Source organism: Gavia stellata, chromosome 13 (genome assembly GCF_030936135.1).
Source record: "Gavia stellata isolate bGavSte3 chromosome 13, bGavSte3.hap2, whole genome shotgun sequence".
In the NCBI taxonomy this organism is placed as follows: Eukaryota; Metazoa; Chordata; class Aves; order Gaviiformes; family Gaviidae; genus Gavia; species Gavia stellata.
The window spans coordinates 14257231-14280131 of NC_082606.1; the positions used below are offsets into that span (position 1 = coordinate 14257231).

Consider the following 22901-nt stretch of genomic DNA (forward strand, 5'->3'; position numbering starts at 1 on the left):
AAATAAATGACTGTCCTTCCTCTTCCAGTTATAGAGAATAGATCCACCCTCTTACCCTTTGCACAGCAACTTTCCACCCCCATTTTCTTTGTACTCTAAAAAAGGCAGAAACAAAAAATCTGGGCTTTTTTCAAGCATTCTGATCTTTTAACACAGCTTCATGCACTGTGTATTTCACTGCACAGAAAAGCTTGTAAAAGAATGTAAATGTATGTGGTTTGAATTCTGGGTTAAAATAGAAAATATTCTATTTCACTGAGTAGTAGGATAATTACTACAATAGTGCATCAGATTACTGTAAAAATACTTAATGCTCCCTGCTGCATACATAATGTTTTAGTTAAATTATCTACTATGTTTACATTATAAGCCAAGAAAGTCATACATATAAAACTTTGCTTGTTTGAGTAATAGATTTTTCCATTTTCCAATCGACATAGAATAAGGAATTTATCAGTGATTGAAGTTCCCAACTAATGGAAAATTATAGTTTGGGGTGAGAAATCTGATTGTCAAGACATTTTGACAGTAAGCAAATGCTGCATCAGTTAAGTGTAGTTATTTATTGAATAGGGTCCTCGAACCGAGAACCAAAGAACAGTAAGGGAGTGCATGGTATGTTTTTAACAACTCTTTAAAATCTCTTTTGTAGTTACGACATCAAAAGAGGGTGCCATTTTTCTTTCAAAAAGGCCCCTGTGGGGAGGAATCACTACTGCAGTTTGTGCCCTGTAAGATACGCTGCATATTGACATTCTCTTCCGGTAACACAATTAAAGCTAGGTAGGTCATGCTGCAAGGCAGAAGTGGTTTAATGAACTCCAGGTGGCAAGTCGCCGTCAAAAACCATCACCTGGTATGACATGCCTTTTGTTCATTTGGCTGGCCAATTTAGTTTTTATAACACTGAGATAAAAAAATTCCCGTAGGATTATTGCTGACTTAGATGGTCTGAAAGGAATCTCATTTCATGCCCCTCCTTTGTGTGAGATATGAAGCATATAGTACTTATCACAACCTGTTCCAGAGCAGCATCACCTCTGAGTGTGGTTTTCCCACAGGAACACAGTGAGGTCAGCGAAACTGAAGGCTGGTAGCCGAGGGTAGATTTTGACCTAAAATCGAGACTATATGGATGCTTGATATGTGCTTGATTGCTTGTCTGGTAATGTCATTCAGTTTCTACCAGAATACGATTTCTAAATCTTTATTTCTCTCTTGTAGACAGTCAGATGTGCATTTCTTATGTAAGGGGAAAGGGAAGCTGCTCCTGTTAAACAGACACATGGGGATCAATTGGACAGAAAACGTTTGATTCCCTTGGTTATAGTAGAGTTCTATAAACCATGTTTATTTACTAGTTTGTCTTTTTTCGGGCATTTAAATGTCTGCCTTATAGTAATGGTATTTGCTGTTAAAGGTTTCTTCTCAGCCCTGATAGTTAAAATATGTTTTACTCAATGCGCGTGTTCTATGTTAATGCAATTATCAATACTTATATATAAGAGAATAGGTTATCAATCATATTTAAGATCAGGTCTTCTGTTCTATAAAAATTTGTCACTTTGTAGATGTAGTCAAAACATTTATATAACAAAGTCTCTCTGAACTGAAAATGAGTCCCAGAGGGGATGTAGAGGTGTACCAGAGAGCCTGAGAGAAATTGGAATCTACGTTACTGTGAAAATTGCTGCTGGTCTACTCCTGCTGAAGTGTCTGAAATAGTTGGACTGGTTCAAGTGTCGCAAAGAGGGATTGTGGCCTGGGCTGGCTGGTACACTGGACTACATCAGATTTGTTTATAGATGGAAGGAACAGCTTTGGTTTATGAAAAGAATCACGGTGCTCATGAATGTGTTGTAAAAGAGAGAAATATGGACCTTTGGCATGCAGACGAAACTTTCAGTGTAGGATATTTCATCAAGCCCACTGAAATTAGGATGGCTAATGATCACCGATGCCAAGAAACCAGTCATCATGCATAGCTGACGCAGAGGCAGGAATAGTTATAGCAGCCTTTGTGTAACAATAGTGGTGATGTTTTGAAGTAATGTCATAGGTGATACCAGGAAGTGGTTAGTGAATGTTTCTAGTTAAAAACGCAACTCCCTTTGAAACCTTAGAAGTTGGTTATAAGAAAAGAAATATAACCTGCTGCTAAAAGCAAATTTTTATCCTTACAAAATTGCTGGAGGTAAGTGAAAGATAGGAAAGAAATGGATTTGAATTCTTTAAACTGTGACTCTTCAAAAGCCATTTTTACTTGAAAGCAACAAAATAGATATTTTACTATTTCAGTGCTTTTTTGTTCTACAGGATTATGATCATTAGCGTGGCTTATATAGAACATCCCAGATACACAGGATCCCCCAAGTGCATCACAAACCATCTTGTATTTCATGTGCATGTGAGTGAGCTTTGAAATTGAGCAAGGCTTTCATACTAAAAAATATGATATATAAAATTGGATAATTACATAGGTTTAAAAGTAGTTCACAAAATGTGTATTCACTAAGCTGACTTGTTCTAAAGCAAACTTATATTACGTTTCATTTTGACTCATAGAAATTTGAGTATTAGTAATCTTTCATGCTTCAGTAATAAGATCCAGGTAGCAAGAGCTGCAGATCAGAAAGTGCCAAGAACGGTCATGAGTGAGGAAAGCTCTAGGCTGCGTCAGTTTTGCTGCCTTCAGCAAAACTATTGCACCTCTTAGCCCCTATGAGAAAGGTTCTATGTTTAGTCAGCCATTCTCCTGACTATAGTTTTGCAAGTTTTCTGCATTTTTATTACATTTTTTGCAGATCTTTAGCTCCTTAAAGTCAAGGTAAGTGAGAAGGAATCACTTTTATCCTGATTTTGGCAAAGAAACCAGTAGTTGGCTTAGGACCATTATGGAACCAGGCAGATGTAGCATCTGATGGTGGACAGACAGAGAAGCCTATTTTCTGTTGGTTTTCAGAGAGGTAGAATGTCAAACCAAGCCTTTCAAATATCACAGGAATGAAGTGCTAGATATAATTCACAAATATCTTTTGAGCATTAGATATATAAACTATGTCTGTGTTCCTTTTGACTTGAGATGTTGCTTTTAAGCCTGCTATCTAATTCAGTCGTTGAAGCTTTTTTTACAGAGTATTATTCAAGAGTAAGCTTTACAGCAATTTCTTCCATCTTAAGTGTTTCATGAGTGTTTTCCTTTTTAATTCAGGAACACAAGAAGCCATTGCAATGTGTCTGCATGTAGAGACAAAACAAGCCATCAATGAAACCCTGTGTGACAATTCCAAGAGACCACCACCAATGACTCGTACTTGCAATACGAAGCTTTGCCCTCCGAGGTACACTGTAATAATGAAATCACACTGTGGCAAAGAAATGGTTAATCTGACTTAAATAAACATTGGCTTTCTCAGAAAGGGTTCAGATTGCAGGACTGTGGTCTTGCTTTGGGATGAAATTTCACTACTTCTGTCTTTAACAAGGTTTTGGGGTTCGGGTTTTTTTTGGTCTTGTTCACTCCTTTTCCACTCTTCACATCTCGCTAATAAAATAGGGAACATTTTCTGAAATAAATCTCTTCTGCCAGAGTTGGAAAAACAGCCTTAACTCTTGTAGTGGTACAAGGAAATTTTTAAGGTGGTTTCACAAAAAACAGAGAATATTTACTTTCTATCCTTACTGAATGAAAAAACGTGAAATTATGATTTAAAGTTATTTTAATTTCATGATGCTTTAGTAGCCCCACATAGTTCTTATGGCTTCTTATGTTTATTTGGAGATCCAGGGAAAAGAATAAACCCAGGCCAAATCCAAGAAAACCTAGCTAATGTGGTCACTTGAAAGGGCCATATGTGACATTTTGACATGCGCTGCCTTATTTACCCACCTCTGATCTCTGACATCCCTGATCCTTTGCATATTGTTTCTATGTGTTTGGAGAAACCTCCTCTTGCAAAATGTAGGGAAGAAGCTAACAGGAACAGGATGTTTTATAGAAAAGATACACATTTAAAGGAAGTTTTGTAAATGTAAGAAAGGTCTATTTACATATTTACATTTATAAATGTAAACATCAGCAGGTTTCCAACAGGCTGGTTTTTTATGAGGAGCATTCTGAAAGTCAATGCTGGAGTTGAATTTGTCTGGAAATGACTCTTTGTTACTTTATTCTTAATAACTTCTGCATTTCCTTGTTACCTGCAAGTTTCTACATCTACTTTATAATTTTGCATTACAGCCAAACTAAAGGGATGTTTTAGCCATCAATAACTATTCCTTCAGTTACTGTTTGCTAGGCTCTGTTTGGGTATGATTGCTCCTTCCCCAGTCTGAGGCATGCTGCTAAAACGTGGGCTTTTGGCCGTGTTGTTGGAACAGGTGGCACAGTGGCCCTTGGAGACGCTGCTCAGCTACGTGTGGGGTTGGGATACAGACGAGAGATGTGTACTGCCAGCAGCCGGGAGGATCTGCTGTTGCTGCTGAAGACTGCAAAGACAAAAAGCCTCATTCTTTACAAGCTTGTAACCAGATTGATTGTCCCCCTGTTTGGCATGTTGAGGAATGGCAACAGGTATGACTGGGTTACAGAAATAGTTTAAATGTGTTCCTCTGGGAGATACTCAGAATTCTCTAGCTGGAATAACATGGAAGGTAGCTCCTAAACTTTGGTATGTAAGTGTTTCAACTGATTTCATTAGAACAAACTAATCCAGGGTCAAAAATACTACTTTTGACTACTATGCAAATGGGTAGTCACAGGATGAGGTGGACAGTCCTTTTTAAGATCTCAGTAGGCTGGATACCAGTTACTCCAGACATCACCTCTCTTTCTATGCTCTGCAAATGCAATAACCAGCTTTTGGAGACATTGCTTCATTCTTTTTTTTTTTGTCTCAAGGACAAAGTTTCCTAAACTCCCACCAGATATATTAACTGATGTGAGACATAGGCAGATCTACATGTAAGATGCACATTTTTCTTTAAGATTTTTACTACTTAATTGCATTCAGGTGGTATGACTTTTTAACTTAGTAGTTAGGTTCTCATCATCTCTAGCATGTTAGCTGAACATCTTAACAGAATAGTTTTCTACATGCTGCTTGCTTTTTAATTAAAAGTAGATGTCATTTTTCAAGAAAGCATAGGGGGCGGGAAAAGCTTACCGTTTGTGTAAAATAATGTGATGCGTGAGCACAGATGTCCATGCAGGTGTACATGCTATGTTCTCTTCTCCTTAGTGTTCACGTACTTGTGGAGGAGGGATTCAGACCCGCAAAGTGTACTGTAAGCAGCTGTTGACAGATGGAAGTTTCCTGAAACATTCTGATGACACCTGCCAGGAACCTAAATTGCCAACTAGTAAACCATGTGCAAAAGTTGATTGTCCTCCTCAGCTAGTCGTAGGAGAATGGTCCAAGGTAAGCAGCCCCCAACAAGGGTGAACCAAAACCTTCAGTTGCAACATGAGCTCCAAAGAATTCTGCTTGGGTGAGTAAGATGTTTGGAGCAATAAATTCACAGGGTATCTGAAGGTTTCACAAGGCATGTACCCAGACTAAACTGTCATATTGTTGCTGTGCATCCCTGCCTACAACCAGACTGATCACATCCCCCTTCCTGAGCTGTATTTGAGGTGCTGAAGGACAGGCTGTAATGCATCGCATGCATTCTACCAGACTTGTTTAGCTATCAATTATTTGATAGTATGGCTTCCAAACCAAATCTTTGCATTATTCTGGAATATATTCTCCTTCTTTCCCATTTAATGCAAGCTTGCCTACCACTGCCTGTTCAAAAAAGATTTTAAAAAGTGAATTTAGAAGCTGCAATTAAAGGTTCATGCAATACAAACTAGGAGAGAGGGTTGAGAGACTTGACACAGACTGTTTGGGACATGCTGAATTGTTTCTCTTAGATACTAGATCACATTGCTTTGTTCTGCTCACTGTTGGACATAAAGAAATACTGTTATGTTATTTTAATTGTTCCTGAGTTGCTTGCTGGAACAAATTATCTATCTTATATTCTTATTGTCTGGAAAATTGGAGAGAGTTTAACGTCTGAATAACACAAAGATTCCTATGAACTAGAGTGTATGCACTCTCTCTCAGAAGAAAAAATACCCAACAAACCGGTTTAAAATTAGCATGTGTGGCATGGGACACCAAGTTTAGTTTGACTGCATCCTTCCTTTCACAGTGCTCAGTAAGCTGCGGTGTTGGAATCCAAAGAAGGAAACTTGCCTGCCAAAACCTAACAGCAAAGGGCCAGTATGTCACATTAAATGGATCAATGTGTAGTGGTTTGTCTCCTTCACTGCTTGTAAGGTCTTGTCAGATGAATGCCTGCAACAGTAAGTATGTTAATTTATGTAGTTTCTTGCAAATTTGGAATGATCTATTTATAAAGAAAAATCTGTATACAGGTTAATTCACTCATCTCCCTATACTTTCACAACATTACTAATTTGGCATAAACTGAGTGTCATAATTACTAGACCAGTAATAACAGGATTGTTTTTAGTTTTTTTTCTGCCAGTCAGAAATAAAGGCTATGATCTAAAAAAGTAGGTTTTTAATACGCTTTAACGGTACATACCTCTCACCCTCATACTTACCTACATTTGATCTGCTTTTTCCTTTATGCTATCCCAACTGCAAAAAAAAAAAAAAAAAGAAGAAAATCTGTAAATTGAGTATAAATTAGAAAGAACATTAGAAAAGATAAGAATCAAGTTCTGGCTTCTCTTTTCACTGTACATTTGCATTACACTGGACATTTTGCTTAGCATGGTGGAATTCAAAACCTGAAACTCTGTGCCAGTGCTGTCTTTAGGTATAATTTCTATCTTTTCTTGTAGAGATGAGAATCCCAGTCTCATGAGCTTTGCAGGAAGTGATGACAGTACAGACACTCTTCAAAAAATCCAGTATTTTATTACTGTCTATATAAAAATCTTTTCAGAAAAAGTTGTCTATAGGAATTGTACAATTTGGGCACAACTGCATTATACTGATAGTAGCTGCATTAGTTGCATGGGTATAACACCCATGGAAATACCTTACTGATATAGAGTATGTTCAATTACATATAGTAATTTAGAACAGGTGGTTCTAAATGCAGGTTCCTTAAGTGTGAACCTGTGTTCTCCTTCCTTTTTAAAGGAGGGTATTAGTTTGTAGGTTTGGGGAGCAGGGTACTGAAAAGAAAGAAAGGAGAGTTTTAAGTTTTGAGGTGGGGAAAAACCAAAAGCCTTCGTGAATAGCCTGGTGATCACAGATCAGATAGCCATGTTTTGACCCAATTCATAGTGCTGTCAAGAAATAGCTACTTTACACATTTCAAAGCTTTGCTTTAAAAATTATTCACAAAACAAAACAAGAAATAGAATAATTACTGATTCATATATAATATGAAACTTCTTTTCCTGGCCTGCATTTCAGATTAACATGCCAAAATCCTGAGGTTCAAAACTCCACTTAAATAAAGCCCTGTGGACTTTCAGGAATGTCCTTGGCATAAGGTTTAATAAAATATTTTGAGCTGCATATCTATCTGAATTTAATTAATTGTGGATAGTTGAATGGCAGTGTAGCTGGTTTGCAAATCGCTTAGCACAGACTGATATTAAAGCTATATTGTCAGCTTCCACCACAGTGCCAAGAAAGCAGGACAGTGGACTGCAGAGGGAATGCGATTGTACTGAATGGGTGCAGATCAAAGTCATGAAAGAGAATCACTGTCCTCTCCCTTCACCTCCACAGCTGTTTGGAACAAGGGAGCCCTTGCAGCTTGGACCTGCCTGGCCATTCCCCGGGTAGGCTACAGGAGGGCAGGGGAAGGCATGAGGCATGTCTGTACCCATAGTTCCAGCTTGGGTTTGGCGGAAGGAGCCAGGGCAGCAGCAGCAGCAGGCTTTGGATTCATGGGAACATGCAGGAGGCATCTCTTCCTCCTGCAGCAATGGGTTCAGGCTGCCTTGAAGGGGGGGTGAATAGAAGGCAGGAACGTAGCATGGCTCTAGGATGGGCAGACGGCTAGCTACAAAGAGCAAAACAGACTCGGTGAAGAGTGGTGTGATGACTGGTGTGCATGCTGTTAGGGGAGAAGTGTTTCTGAATGTGCCTCCTCAAGATTATGCTTCTGTGGCTCCGATGAGCTCCTTCTTTTTTACTGTCTCATGACAGTGCTGAGGCTTTTTAGACTTAATCTTTTACCCTGGGACTAGTAATCATAGCCGTTTTCTACTTAATAAGCCCTATTAAGTTAGAAGTATTCCTGACTGTGGGCTCTGAGAAATAGGAAATAACACCAGTCTAGCCTTGAGGTCACCGGGACCTGACACCCAGCTAAAGCTGTAGAGGACCATAAGACGTCATACTCAGATGGATTTGTACCAGGTGATGATGAGGTCCAATGGCTCTGGTACGACCTAATCCTTAAGCAAGATTTACCTTGTAGAAAAAAAATCTCTCCCAAACAGTCCGTTACCTCAGCAGCTGCAAGACTGGATGATACTAAGGAACTAGAAAATGCATACTTATGTGGCCTCATGTATTTATATGACCTTATATATTTATACGGCCTGCCATCCGCAACTCTGAACTTTGTTTCACTCCTAGCCTTGCTCACCAGTCACCAGTAAAAATATACACACCCTTTAGTGCTGAACTGCTAATGAGAGTTAGTGGTCTTTCTTTTTTAAAAAAATGAAATGGATGAGACTTGTTAACATATTTATAAGTATGCACTGGGTTTAATTCCATGTTGGAATATCTAGTGTAAACAGAGCACAGCCTGAAGTATTTTAATTTGTGTGTTTAATGTTACACTTACTGTGTCTGTAAGTCGGATTTTGGAAATGGAAGATTTAATACTGGAACACTTCCCTAAAAATAAATATTTGGGGCCCAGTAACTTATTAAAAACAGGACGCTACTTTAATAATTTTAGTAAACTGAGTGCCTAAAGCAATTTATTTGTTGTACCATGTGAAATGGTTGAGGGAACCATGTATCTGGATAACGAATACCAATTTAAAAGCTGTGTAATTATGAAACCATGATATCCCCACAGGTCTGAACTCATTACCCAAAACATTGAAAATAACCATTTTGTTTTATAAGCATAAGAATGCACTCTAGGGTGTAGTTCATATAGTGTACACACTTATTGAATGCTTGAAGCATTTAGCTTTTCACCTATTTCTTCATAGCATATTTGAAGCATATGTATATAAGAAGCATGCAGTTTTTCAAATATCGTTTGTGTGCCATCAGTGTAGTTGTAATTTTATTTATGTACCTACCAAGTGGAATAGTAGTAATGATTTCAGATTCAGGCACACTGAGAAGCATTTTGATTTGTGTGTCCTTTTCCTGGCTCATCAACTCATTCTGTAGGCTCCGAGTTTTTTCTCTGTCACATACCAAAAGGCTGGGTCACCAAACACAATTGGATTGTTTTCTAGCACCAACGCAGAGTGTTTCCCAACTCTTCCCAGCTGGCCAAATTTCGTCTTGCATGGAACGAACTCAGGGGGCAGGTGCCCTTACTACATGCCTCCTACAGCACTTTGTTTCTCACCTACCTAGTGTTTTCTTAGTAAGATTAGTTCTGCTGATCAAAGTGGGGCACAGCAGTTGCCAGCAGTGAGTCAACACAGTGGTATCCTAAACACTGCAGTCATTCTCATGTTGTCTCCAGTGTGCCTATCCAGCCGCTGCTGGGAAAGCTTGCCTGTGGTGGTATTCATTCAGGCAGCTCACTAGAAACTTTTCAGCATCCAAGTGCCTGCAGTACAATGCAGGAGGAGCTTCATAATACCCAGTGTCTCCATACCCAGACTGCATGACGCTTTATGCAGTTATTGTCTGCTTTTGTCAATTCATCTGATTACTATATCCAACCTTTAAAAAATTTGACTTATTTATCTCTTTCCTCCCTTCCCTCCCTACTTTCTTGGCACAACACTGTGAGCAACTCATCTTTCAACCCAAACACATTACCCTCAGCCAATGATTACAGGGTGGCTTTGCTTGTTGCATGTACTGTGTCTTCATTGACGGTTTCTTCACCTCCTCTGTTGCTATCAATTTGGCTTGACTCAATCAGACAATCAGCATGGCCAGCCAACAATTTCAATAAGTCAAGGGGGGACTTACTTTTTGGATAGGTTTTGTTCTATTTAGGTCATTCTGCACTTGCCAGTGCTCAAATGTGGAGAAAGTGATAATGTGTTCACATTTTTTGATTCACTTTTTCCATTCCTGTCATGCCCAGCCTTTCTGAGGCAGCAACAGGAAATATACGGGAAATATAACCATAATAGGATTATATATATAGTATAAATTAATATATTATATAATACATCTATACATACATTTACAAATGTGTGCACCATCTACGTCCTTCATATAGGTATATGTTGCCTGTATCTTTTTACTGTTAGGAGGCTTGGGGAAGAAGCAATAGAATTCTTGGCTGGAGCAGGGGAACGTTAAGATTTCATGTTGTTCATATTTCTGCATTTTTGTGACTCAGATAAAAGCTCAGCATGTTGCAATCTGATTGAACAAAGTCAGGAAAAGCTCTGTCAAGCATTCTGTTAAAAGCAGATTTTGTAAGCATGAGTGACAATGGTTAGATACTTTTCAACACTTTGTTTTCTTTCAGAGATTAAACCAAAGCTTCCAGAAAAGTATTCTGCTCATAGACCTCAGATTGTCAGTATTCACCGAGTCTATATTCAAACAAGACAAGAGAAGCGCATTAATTTTACCATAGGAAGCCGCGCCTACTTACTTCCAAAAACGTCTGTCATAATTAAGTGCCCTGTACGAAGGTTCCAGAAATCACTTATCCGGTGGGAGAAAGATGGACAAGGCTTACAAAACTCTAAAAGGCTTGGCATCACTAAGTCAGGCTCGCTGAAAATACATAGTCTTGAAGCTACTGATATTGGTGTGTACCGGTGTATTGCAGGCTCTGTGCACGAAACGTTTGTACTCAAACTCATTGGTACTGACAACAGATTGATAGAACCACCAAATCTTAGAAAACATGCCAGTGAGACCAGTAACACAGATCACAATGAGGCCAACAGCTTTGGGGCTAAATGGCATAAAATGAGCAAAATGTGGCAAATGTGGAGTAAGAAGAATGAGCTCTATCTGGGTGACAGGCAAGTAAATGATCAGCCATTTCTGCGAAATCTTGAAACCTTTGGGAGTAATTCAGCAGAAGACTTCAGCTCTCGTGAATTCAAGAATAAACGACTGGAGGCAGCAGTTCTCCAAGGCGCCTACAGCATGGACACTGTGCAGTTTGAAGAACTGATAAGGAACTTGAGTCAGCTCATTGAAACTGGAGAAGTCAACGATGACTTGGCTTCCCAGGTCATTTATCAATTAGTTGCTGAATTATCTAGGCCTCCGCAACCAACTACTGAAAAATGGAAGGGGGGCCAGGATGAGAAACTTGCCTCAAAACTCACAGGCAAATCACCTAATGAATCTGAACGTTTCAGCACAAAAACTGTTGATAAGTTAATGTTTGACCAGAAGGTTCCAGTTATTAGGAGGCAAAAGGAAATACCTCGAGTTTCCTTCAACAAAACAGTAACTGCACGAATTGGAAATACAGTTTTTCTGACCAAGAATACTCATGCTGTCAATCTACTGTGTGAAACAGCTGGTATTAGTGAAGTGAAATATACTTGGACAAAAGATGGTGAGACATTAAAAGCCTCTGAGAAGTAAGTAAATATCTTCTCTTTTATTTTTGAATGACTTATTGTGTCGCAATCAACTGTAAAAATCCACCCTGCTGTGCAAGATTAAAACATATTGTTGTAAAAATGAGATAAGCATGAACACTGCGCCTTCCATCTTTTTAAGTAATTTTTTTTTTCTTTCAAGTGTCTGCCATGTTGTTTGGCTTTGCTAACATCCAAGTGTATGTCCATTTCCATGATATTACGTGGGAGGATGGACTTTTTTTTACTAGTTGAATGTTTTGGGTGTCCTAACTGTGTATTTTGTGATCTGCCTTAATCATTTCAGCTGCATCAGAAAATGAACAGATTTATACTCAAATTAAGAAGTCTGTTGGATTCATTCATATACCAAATACAGTAGGAACACATTAAAAACTTCTGCCATGGCACAGATGAAAAGAAGACTTAATTCTTACTCATTTTATGGAGGGGAAAATATCACTGGTACCCTCACCGTCCTTCAACACAGTAAATCTTTAGGTATACCTGTAGCTGCATAACTTCAATTTAAAAAGAAAGAATGAGCTTTTATGGATTTTTTTCAATACTTTAGAATTTACAAATATTTCTGTTGAGGACAGGGGAGCACAAAATAATAAAGAAACCTGTATTACCACCACATTTGAGAACTATACCTGAAGAACAAGTACAGCAAGTGTGTGTTATATTCAGATATTTGCTCAAGGCTGAGCAAATACTTTTACTTCATTGCTGATAAATTAGACGCTCACCTGATAATATTAACATTAACTTCATGTACGAGCCTCTTGGAATTATAGCTAGCTCTTGAGTAATGAAAAAAAATTCTGAAATGATAAAGGCGCTTTTGGATATTTCTCAACATACTTAACTGATTAACTACACTGCCAAGAAAAATATACTTCTGCAGGGCTATCAGTTAAAGCAAGGACACCAAAACTAAGCCATTTTTAAAAGTGCAAGTTTTTTTGGAACCATGTAGCTTCCACCAGTTATGTTTATTTTGTGAAATATATATAATTTCCCATTAATTTGTTGCAAGTGATACTTTCATTTTTGGACATAATGGCGTTTTTTTTATTCACAAGTATCTGCTTGATTCCTAATGTCTACTTTCATAAATTGCCTTCATTTTAGCCCAGACTGATATTCTTGCTCTTAAGAGGTACTTTGGCAAACTAGGTCTCTTTCCCTTTGTTTTGACAGTAAGGTTTCTTACACAGAAATCCATATATATGTGCGTGTACTCAAAAGCCAGTAACATTAATAGTATTACATCTGAAAAAGAATGTGAGGAGGTAAAAGGTCTGTTTATCTGTTGGGTTTGTAAAAGAAGGCCATACTTGAGCCATGCATGAGGTGGCTTGTTTTGTTGAGACACAAGTATTTTTAATATGTTTGTGTCTATCTCTTACTTTTGTAAGTGTACTCAGTGTGGGAGAATGCCAGAGCTACAGTGTTTTGGATGTGATGAGTGTATGGCGTAACTCATGTCACTGCTGAGAAAGGTAACAAGGGGGAAAAGTCCAGGGTGCTGTTTTCAGCCTCCTCCCCAGCCTGTGATGCTCCCTCTCATATCTTGCCCCTCAGATGGCAGGCAAGGTATTCAAGACACCTGTGGGGTTTTGGTGGAAGACTTTAGCTTTAATGATGATAATATTAAAAAAACAAAACAAAACAATCCCAAAAAACCCACCCAAACCTACAGTAATTTGGAAGACAGATTAGACCATACATTTCTGAATTCCCCAATCCTGCTGAAAACCAAGCTTGCTCTGGAGAGATGGATTTCTTGCCAAGCCTAACACTTTTAATTGTGGTAGTCTGATTTATTCATGCTGTTGTTCCTGAGGGATTCTGGTTTGTAGTAGCAAACTTGCTGTCCTTCAAAGGGCTGAAGAATCTTCCATGCATGTATCGCTTAGCGATCCCTTTCTGTTGCCAAAAAGGAGGCAGAACTGTTACTGCATGCACGGGTCTAGAATGGTAAACTCCTAAAAAGGAGTTTTGCTGCTGTATCTGTAACTCTCGCAAGAAGATTCAGCTGGGTTTGTCCCAGGGGTAGTAACCCTTGTCTCTCCTTGAATATTCTGCAGGGTCATCCTGGACACCATTGGAAAAATGCAGATTCAGAATCCTACTCAAAAGGAACTTGGTACATATGGATGCCTGGTTGTTAATGACTTTGGTTTTGATATGGAAACATCATTGCTATTGCGTGCAGGTAAGACTAGCATCCACAGAATTGGGCATGTGTTGGGTTTGTTTGTTTGTTTGGGGTTTTTTTATATATGAGTATCCATCCAATGTGAAATAATTTCTTTTGTTGGGAATCCATGAAACTCTGCCTGATTTAACAGGCAGCAACACGATGGTTTTCTTGCTCTAAAACCACAGCAGGTATGAACTGAGTCTGCTTCTATTTATCCCACCTGCTGGCTGCTGCTATGCAAACTGAATTCTGTTCCAAACGTGATGAACTTAAATATAGGATCAATATTTAAAAGTCAAAGAAAGCTTTTAAAACTGATTATCCCTTTAATTTCAAAGAGCTTCCTGTCATCTTGTCCTCTGTGTTTAATGTTACAAATCTGGAAGCCAGCAGTCTCTCGGCAGTTGTTGGAGGTACAATCGTGGCAAGAATTGGAGCAAGTATTATGGTTGAATGTCCAGTGAAAGGTAAGCAAGAATACCACTGAAGTTCCCTCTAATGTTTGAATCAGAAGTTTACCTTACATCTTGAAAGAAATTACCAGTGAAGGTAGAAAATCATTGTTCATTAGTGATTGTCTATTAGGCATGTCACCCACACCAGTCCTATTTCTTTTCTGTCTGTCACTTTAATTTACACACACATGTGTATGTTCAGACAGACTTTCCTTTAAAAGTACTTTTCTTTCCATGAAGTGCCTTGAGGCTCCACAACAGAGCTTAAAGCCCACCAGAGTGAATGACTATCTTGCTGCAATAGCAAGCATGGCCAGCTGACTTGCTCATCAGAGAACTTTCCTTATCCCTATTTGAGATGCACATGTGTCTAGACCACTGTTAAAACCAAAAATGAAATCTCCAGCCATAGCTTAATAGAACTTTAAACCTGACAGTGAAGTAAACTTACCTTTTAGAGCCATCAGTCTGCAGCTGCAGTAAGGAAACAAAGTGCTGAGCCATGACAGCATATAGATATTTTCTACCTTAACATCTGTGGAGCAGCATTAGTGTTAATGAGAAGCTACATGCATTAAGCAGTTCACTGCATCATTTTATTTTCTCGTCCTTTGTTGGAAAGGTAGATATTTTCTTTTTAATCTCACCATTGCTATCTGTTAAGTTTAAATTGTAAGATTTAACTCACAGCGGCAATATTCTGTCAAATATTTAATAAGCTAAGGTCAGCCTTTTGTGCCTTGTTGAAGATTTATGAAAGTGCTAATAACAATGAACATTGCAACTGAGTGCAAAGAGAGACTTCAGAGAAGTCAGTGTGCTGTTCACATTTGTATTGCTGGGGGACTGCATATCAGAAAGCATGTTGATACTGAACCAGAGTAGCAATAGAAATATATATATGCAAATAGTTCTGCATACAATAGTGGCGCCAGGCTGACATATATTAGGACATGTGGCTCTGCTATTCAGTGTTGTACCAAGGCTAATTCTTTGATGAAGTAATATTTTCCAACTATAGTTTGGCAACTCTATGTATAACTGACTTACATCTCAAATTCAGCAGAGAGTTAATGTCACACTGTTAATATTAATATTGTTAGGATGGGTAAGCAGTTAGCAATTTAAATATAAATTAATATTTTCACATGGGACTGTGGATTTCCAAATGCTTTAGAATTGTGTATATTCATGAGCCAAACTTTAGTTATGCTAAGACACCAGTGTTGACTTAAAAAATTATTTATCTAATTGCTTTATTTCCTGTCATTGCCAAGGAAGTATTATTGTTTGTGAATAAAATAGAGCTTGCATGTCTTAAAATGTCACTAAGCCTAGAAGCATAAAAACTTACGAAATGATGTAAGCAGAGTTGTTCTGATCTCCTGTACTTAATGAAAAGTAATAAACCACTGACTTTAGAAGACTGAGTTTAACAGCACTTCATGGTAATACATTTGTCTAATAGGTGGGACCCAAAAATATGTGCATTTGCAGCGTAGCAGTATGAGAACTTTGTTGTGAATGCTGATAAAACATCATGTGAACTATCAGACAAGCAAGAGTTTGAATCAGAAAAAATACTAATATTTCTATGCACTCTAAAAGTTCTGTTCCTACAAACAGACAATATGAGTCTTCTAGAGTCCTTTTCTCCTCATCAGACATGTCAAGCAGATACATCGGATCTATGGGACTCTTGCTAGCCCACAAAATAGTTCTTCATAAGAAGAACCATCTAATGAATAAGTTGTCCGTTTGTGTGAAGACTATTAGTGCCATGCCATTAGCAGAATTCTTAAATTACTTTTAAATTTCTTGGCTGCAATAATGTCTGAGGGGTTTTTTTTATAGGCTGGATAACCTATAATACTTTTTTATTGTTGTTCAAACCATAGTTTTCTCTGTAAATAAATCTGCATATTGAGTTCTACATTTTGTGTTTACCAGTGTAAGGTGTATTCAGGACTTTTCTTTCTGAAACACATAAAAATTATGCACATATGCAAAATGGTAAATTAATGGTTCATTTAGGAGAGAATATCATGACATAGTGCAGAACTTCAGCTGAAAGTAGGAGCAGCCTACCCAACAATAGGACAAAGACAGTTGTGAAAGGTGATGTTGCAAGGAAAGACACTTCTCAGCTTCCTCTACTGGTTGGCTAATGGCTGTACAATACATCCTTTAATTATTCAACGCCTGAAGAGCACGAAGTATATTCCACTTAAGGGGCTCTGCATTCATTAGGCCATGTTACAGAGAACAGCTCTTGTTTGATGGTTTTAATGGAAAGGACATGAAGTTTTGTATTACATACAGTGTTAGCCAGCTGACTACAGTTCTTTTTCCACTGTTACTGATTTGGTTCTTTTTGTCCTTTTGAAAGTCTTTCTTGCACACTCCAAAAAACACCTTCAGATTGAAAAAAACTTTGAAATGCTAAAGAGCAGTATATCCTAATGAATAGAAGAATACCAAGGAATAGATTAAGAAAAAAGCTAGCTGAACTGCTGAAGCTAATAGTATCGATTTATTTTCTCTTAATAATTTATAACAAAACTGGTTTTCCACTAATTATAATCAACTCACTTTTATAGCTCCCACACGAGCACACACTAGAAGATATTCATAACATTCTGGATAGGTTCATATTCCATTCTTACAGCCAAGAGCTTTTCAATCAACACACATGGTATAAATATCAATACTGATTGCTCCAAATTGCTCTTGGATAACATTTATTGTATTTGCAGAAAAGATCGTCTTGTGATTATTACTAAAATAAACTAAAACTGTCAGAGTCCATTTATTGTGAAACCCTGAAAGTTCTTAGTTGAAGTAAAAGAGGGGGAAAAAAATTAAAGATGTCTAAAATGTGCATTCTCTGCCACCTGCTGGTGAGTGTGTAGAAGGGAAATAGGCTGACGTTTATACATTAGATTGCGTCTCTGCAATATCTTGGCACAGAGGCTTTTCAAAGTAGAAACTCCATCTTCATCCAAATTCTCATTCCTATGAATATATTTTGGCTCTCTAAGAATAACGATGATAAAAAAATTGTGAGAAATACACAAAACCTGTTGAATCAGTGTCATCTTTTTGCACATACGTTTCACAAAGATGGACCAGCTACTTGCTGTCAGTATTGGAACTTGAAACAGGTCCAGATAAATCAAGAATTTGGTTTTCCATCTGTTCCTTCATTTACCCATGCTATTCCAAATGTAACTTTGATGCTATTCTTTGTCTTCTATGCTTAACCCCTCAGAAGACATCTCAGTGAAGAAACATAGCAGTTTAATAGATAGGATTCTGGATTTTAATTTCCTTTAGATTTTTGGTGTGTTTTTCTAAAAGATATTAGTAATGGATTTAAAAGGTTTACGTGGGTAAGTACAGATTTATTTTATGAGGAAGGAATGACACTATTTATAATTAGTATAATAAAAGGAAAATCTTTTGATCTTACACTTCTTTCTACTATAACTGCATCCACATTAGAGTTTTTGTTTGGATCAGGGATAAGCGGGAAGAACTGAAAGATTTACCTCAAAAGCTTAACTGTGCTTTGCTTTCTGCCTTGCAACAGTCTGGGAACGTGAAAACTGAATCCCTTTGGATATAACTAAGCTGAAAGGTGTTCCTGGGAACTATACCTATTACTTTCCAAATACTAATGGGCAGTAAGTCCAAGGCTCCAGGCACAATTCACCTAGTAGTCCAAAGCAACCCTCATCCAAACACTCATTGGGTGTGTTCTGGGACCTCGGTACCAACTATGCCTCTTTACAAGCATATTCCTGATGCCCTCCACTACTTGCTAATGTAGATATAGCCAAGAGAGTTTGCAGGGAAAAAAGCCCATAAATTGGAACATTTTACAGCATTGCTTTTTTTGGTGTGTGTTTGTCCCTTTCTCTCCCAGCTTTCCTTATTGGGGCAGGGGTTTCCTTCAAATTCCTCATTCAGGAAGGGTTAAGATGGATTGTGTTAGAGAAAGGTAAAATTTCAAAAATCTATTAGAGTTTTTGGAATGCTCAGCAAGCATGTGGGTAGTCCCTTGATACTTCCTACTTCAATTTGCAAAATGCTGTAAAGAAGTTCCCTTTGCAAAGTTTAACAAATTCTCATAAAAGAGGTAAAAGAAGAGGTTAGCTTGTTGGTTAGTACCAGATTACATGACTGGAAGGAACAAGTGGTCAAATTTTACAGTGGAGCGAGTTTACCAGTAGGGTGCCCCAAAACTCTGTTTGGGGATTTGTGATGTTCAACATTTTTATAAAAGTTCTGAAAAAGAATGTGAACAGTTACAAAGCTGTGAAGGATCAATATTTATAAAGATTAATCAGATCTAAAACTCTCTGCAAATAGTTGCAGCAGGATCACACAAATAATGTTTAATAGCTAAATGAGGGCAAAGGATGTCCAGAATTGATATTTGCAGAATAAATGTACATATAGAACAAATAACCTTAAATATAGACTTGTGCACATGGCTGTACCTGAATGACTGCCACTCAGAGAAAGATCTGTGGAGTCATGCTGGTTAGTTCTGTGGGAACTGCAGCACGCTCCCTGCATGGTGTCCATAAAGGCAAATCTAAACTATTGGCAGAGGAATGGACAAAAGAATAGAAAATATAAATTGGCCATTGCTTAAAGCTGTGGTGAATCCTGTTTGCAACTTGCTAATCTCATCTCGAAAGGGATATAGTAGTGCTAGAAAAGGTAGTGAGAAGAGCAATATTAGAGGAAACAAGCATGGCAGTCTAAGTGCTACTTCTGGTTCTGGACACCAGGAAGATATATTGAGGAAGGGTCATTCAATAAATGCCATGATTTTAGTACTCTTTCCCTACACATCCCCAGGTGCCCATCATTGGATACAAAGTGCTGAGTTAAATGGACTTCAGGTCTGACTAAGAATGGCAATTCCTGTGTGGTTCTTCAATTTCTGATAAAATTATATTTTCGAAGTCCCTGAGTAGGTATCTACTTTATGACCATAAATGTCTGGGTCCTTGGTGATAAAGCATGGCTCCAGTAAAGTGAAAGTATAATTACTAACCAGTTGGGCAAAACGGTCTCTGATAACAGTGCTGAATTGTAGAATTGCCCAAATACACACCAACCAAGTCTTTCTTGGGGGTTGACTACAGAATTCAGTCTAGCAGTCATTTCTGAGTTCATACTTTACTCAGATCCTCTTATTTAGTTGCCTAAATATAGTTGCCTTATTTTAAGTGCCTGATTTTGAAAAATACTAGCCTTAAACTTCTGCATCTGGAAAAAAGATCAAGTTCTCTTTGAGCTGACAGCCAGAGAACTAAACAGGACCCGACAGAGCTGTAACAAGGGTGGGATGGGAAGAGGTCTTGCTTCAGGAAGCCCTCTAAGGAGGCCACCAGATGTCAGGAAGTATATCTAAATCCTGCCAGATTTTGCTACCACCTAGGAAGAGGGGCTGTTGCATGGCTGGTAGGAAGAGGCAGAGGTAATAACTTTGAAAGATTGCGAGAGAATGGAGCAGAATGAGGGCAGGTTGGAGGATCATACCAAGTGCCAAAATGTCTCATGCTGGCTCTCTGTCCAAGACTATTATTCCTGGTGAAGTTGGCAAGATTCGTGCAGGTAATTTCAGTAGCAGCATGGTTTAGGCTTTTAAGGGTTTGCTACAAGTTGGTTGCTCAAGCATAATTCAGATGAATAGAAAGGCAGTTTGTGACTTCTCCTAGAGAAAATATTAAGATGTATTAATCAAAGAAATTGTGCTGTAAGTTGTGCTAAATCCACTGTAGGTGTTAGTGAGTGTAGAATAAATAATAATGAGATGACATTCATTGTGTATATTACTGACCCAGAATCATTTCCTCTGAAAGATGACACGTGAATTTAGCCTCTAAAGTTAGGTAAACTTTTAGTGAAGTGCAGCAAAATGTGATTTGTGCCAGCACAGTTCTGCCTTGCTCTTGAATGGGAAATACAGAATACTTTATGAGATTCTACATAGCTGGGGGAAAAATTTCTGAAGACATATCCAATGTTTTAGAGCAACTAGTTAGTAGGCCAAGATTTTTATGGTGTGTAATATTTCATAGGGCTTTCAAGGTTGGAGGAAATTTGGTTTTGAACACTGAATATTTTAAGGGCACCCTATAGTGTGGATTCCTTTTTTTTTTTTTTTCTTTTTTTAAACATGTGTTTCACAGTCCCATCCAGAGCTGGAGGTTTTTTTCCATAACATTTGCTGTCCCAGGGCCACTCATGGTAGAAAATTACTTTTTTTCATGGAACATTGAGTAGATCAGAGCTGCTCCAGTGCTAGTGGAAAATAACCTGTTTGAGGTCAGAAAAATAGATTAAACTAATTTTAAAGTTTTATAGCTACTTAGGTCTATAGTAGAAATTTTTAACATCAGAGGATTTAGATACATTGCAAGAGTAAGATTCTGGTTTTTAAAGTTTTTCTAAGACTAAGAAGGCCTGAGTTCAGGAATGCATCTTTGCTCATGAAGGACAATTACAGCCGTTCTTAATTTTAAGCATGTGTTTAATTGCATTCCCTAATAGGGATGGATTTAATCCTATGCTTAAGTGCTTTCCTGATTTGGAGCCACAGGATATGATTGTTTGATTCTGCTACTAGCTGATGTCAGTGATGGATCTCCCATTTGAATCATTGGGATCTAAATTGCACTCAGGGATTCTGAACCTTTGGCAGTTTGGATGAATCGATACCTTTGGGCTCATCCTCAGCTGCATCTGCGTGGAGGTGGGGTATGAAGGAAACAAAGGTGGCTACAGGCCATCTCTTACCTCTTCCCCTTTTTGTACTGGCTGGGGATCAAACCAGGAATTCTTCAGCTTGAAAGTAATATTTTCTTGGATGTAGATAGGGAATGACTTCCTTCCAGGATTACAAACTGGAAGATTCACTTATTTTCCTGAAGAGAAGCTCTAGGAAATTATTCCCAGAATGATTTGGTGTCTTCTGACAGATACAGAAAGGCAGCCATTCTGTAGAAGAAGCTGACGTTGAATTTGGACAGTAAGGAGAAAGGAAAGACAAATTTTAAAACTGTCTGGGAAAGGACAAACAACAACATTAGAAACTTCTTTTAGTCAGAACAGAGGGCTGAAAATTATAACAGTGAGGAGGAAATATTTTAAAAATTCAATGTAATTAGCTTTTAAACATCTCTGTTAATAGTCTTCTGCTACAATCCTGTAATGGAAAAGGCTCTTGAAGACAGTGTGAATGTTATTTTTGTCCACGTAAAGTCCCTATGTAAATCAAACTTTAAGTAAAAGGGAGTCAAGCACCTGCAGTAAAATCCAACCTTGTGCACAGGATGAACTCCTCCATGAAGTCCTACAAATATGTCCCAAAGCTTAGGTATAATTTCAGCTCCATTCAGTTTGTCAGCTTTAAGAAAAATAAAAGAAAGAAACACCCAACACCTTGTGGATTGGCTTATTTTTGCTTGGTTTAGTTTCTCCTTGGATAAGAAAACAGTACTTAAAACTTTCAAAGTTCTATGTACATGAATACTAAAGCATAAAGCACAGGTTTTAGGCCTTAACTATTTGCCTAGGAAAAAAGTGCTTTTCTTGTGTTTTGATGGTATGCTTGAACTCTATACTGCAGTTTCTGTGTAGGAAAATCAGTGCTTTTCACAGTGCTACTGTGAAGAGTCTTGTCATGAGGAATGTGGGAATTGTATACTTTGCCTGCTTTCTCACAAGAGCTGCATACCAGTACGGAAGAAAAATCTTATCTCAGGAGTAGTAAATACGGAGTCTAGTTTCTAAAGGCAAAGCATCAAAAATCTGCATGACAGAAGCTTTTTCACCTGAAATGTGTAAATGGTGACTATGTGCTGGGGTTGTGCTATGTGCTGTGTTATGAGAAGGGGTTTTATGCAAAGCACTGTTAAGCACAGAGACTATAAAAAAAGTAAACGCACACCTAAAAATAGGGTTTTTTAGTATCCTCCAACAGTAAGAATTTCTCCTGATAGAAATTCCAGAAATGACAGTATGTACAAGAACTCAGTGTCTCTCATGAGAGTTATGGCAGAAAAGGATTTTTCACTGGCAATACAAACCTACAGATAAACTGAAGCTGTCCAGAAGAGCTTGAAATGTACACGCTGCTTTGCCGAAGAATGCAAAGGAGTTGGACTATAAGGAATGTCTTTTTCTGCTGCTTTATTTCTTTAATCCATTTATAGGGTGTCTATCAGCAGATGGGATAGCACCACACAATAAAACCTTTTTCTGGCCAGATTCTCTGCTGCATCTCTCTGGATGCGCAACTCCGAAAGCTTTATATTACATTTGTGCTCGCTAGTTTTGGGTTCCCCTGAAAAGCAGGGTTAGATGCCCCTGATTTCTAGGATACACCTATGTCCTGATTGCAGAGTGTGCAGAGTCCTGCCCCCTTTCCTCTCTTGCCCCCTCTCCTCCCTTC

At 38.2% G+C, this 22901-nt stretch overlaps 1 protein-coding gene across 1 annotated transcript in view; it reads left to right on the forward strand.

The window, feature by feature from the left end:
* ADAMTSL3 (ADAMTS like 3) overlaps positions 1–22901 on the forward strand; it is a 192842-nt gene that overhangs the window by 153245 nt on the left and 16696 nt on the right. Inside the window, exons 17-23 of the mRNA XM_059823708.1 lie at positions 3212–3341; positions 4381–4573; positions 5241–5420; positions 6202–6355; positions 10678–11758; positions 13855–13982; positions 14309–14437. Of these exons, the coding sequence (XP_059679691.1) occupies positions 3212–3341; positions 4381–4573; positions 5241–5420; positions 6202–6355; positions 10678–11758; positions 13855–13982; positions 14309–14437 (1995 nt within the window). The remainder of the gene's footprint in view (positions 1–3211; positions 3342–4380; positions 4574–5240; positions 5421–6201; positions 6356–10677; positions 11759–13854; positions 13983–14308; positions 14438–22901) is intronic.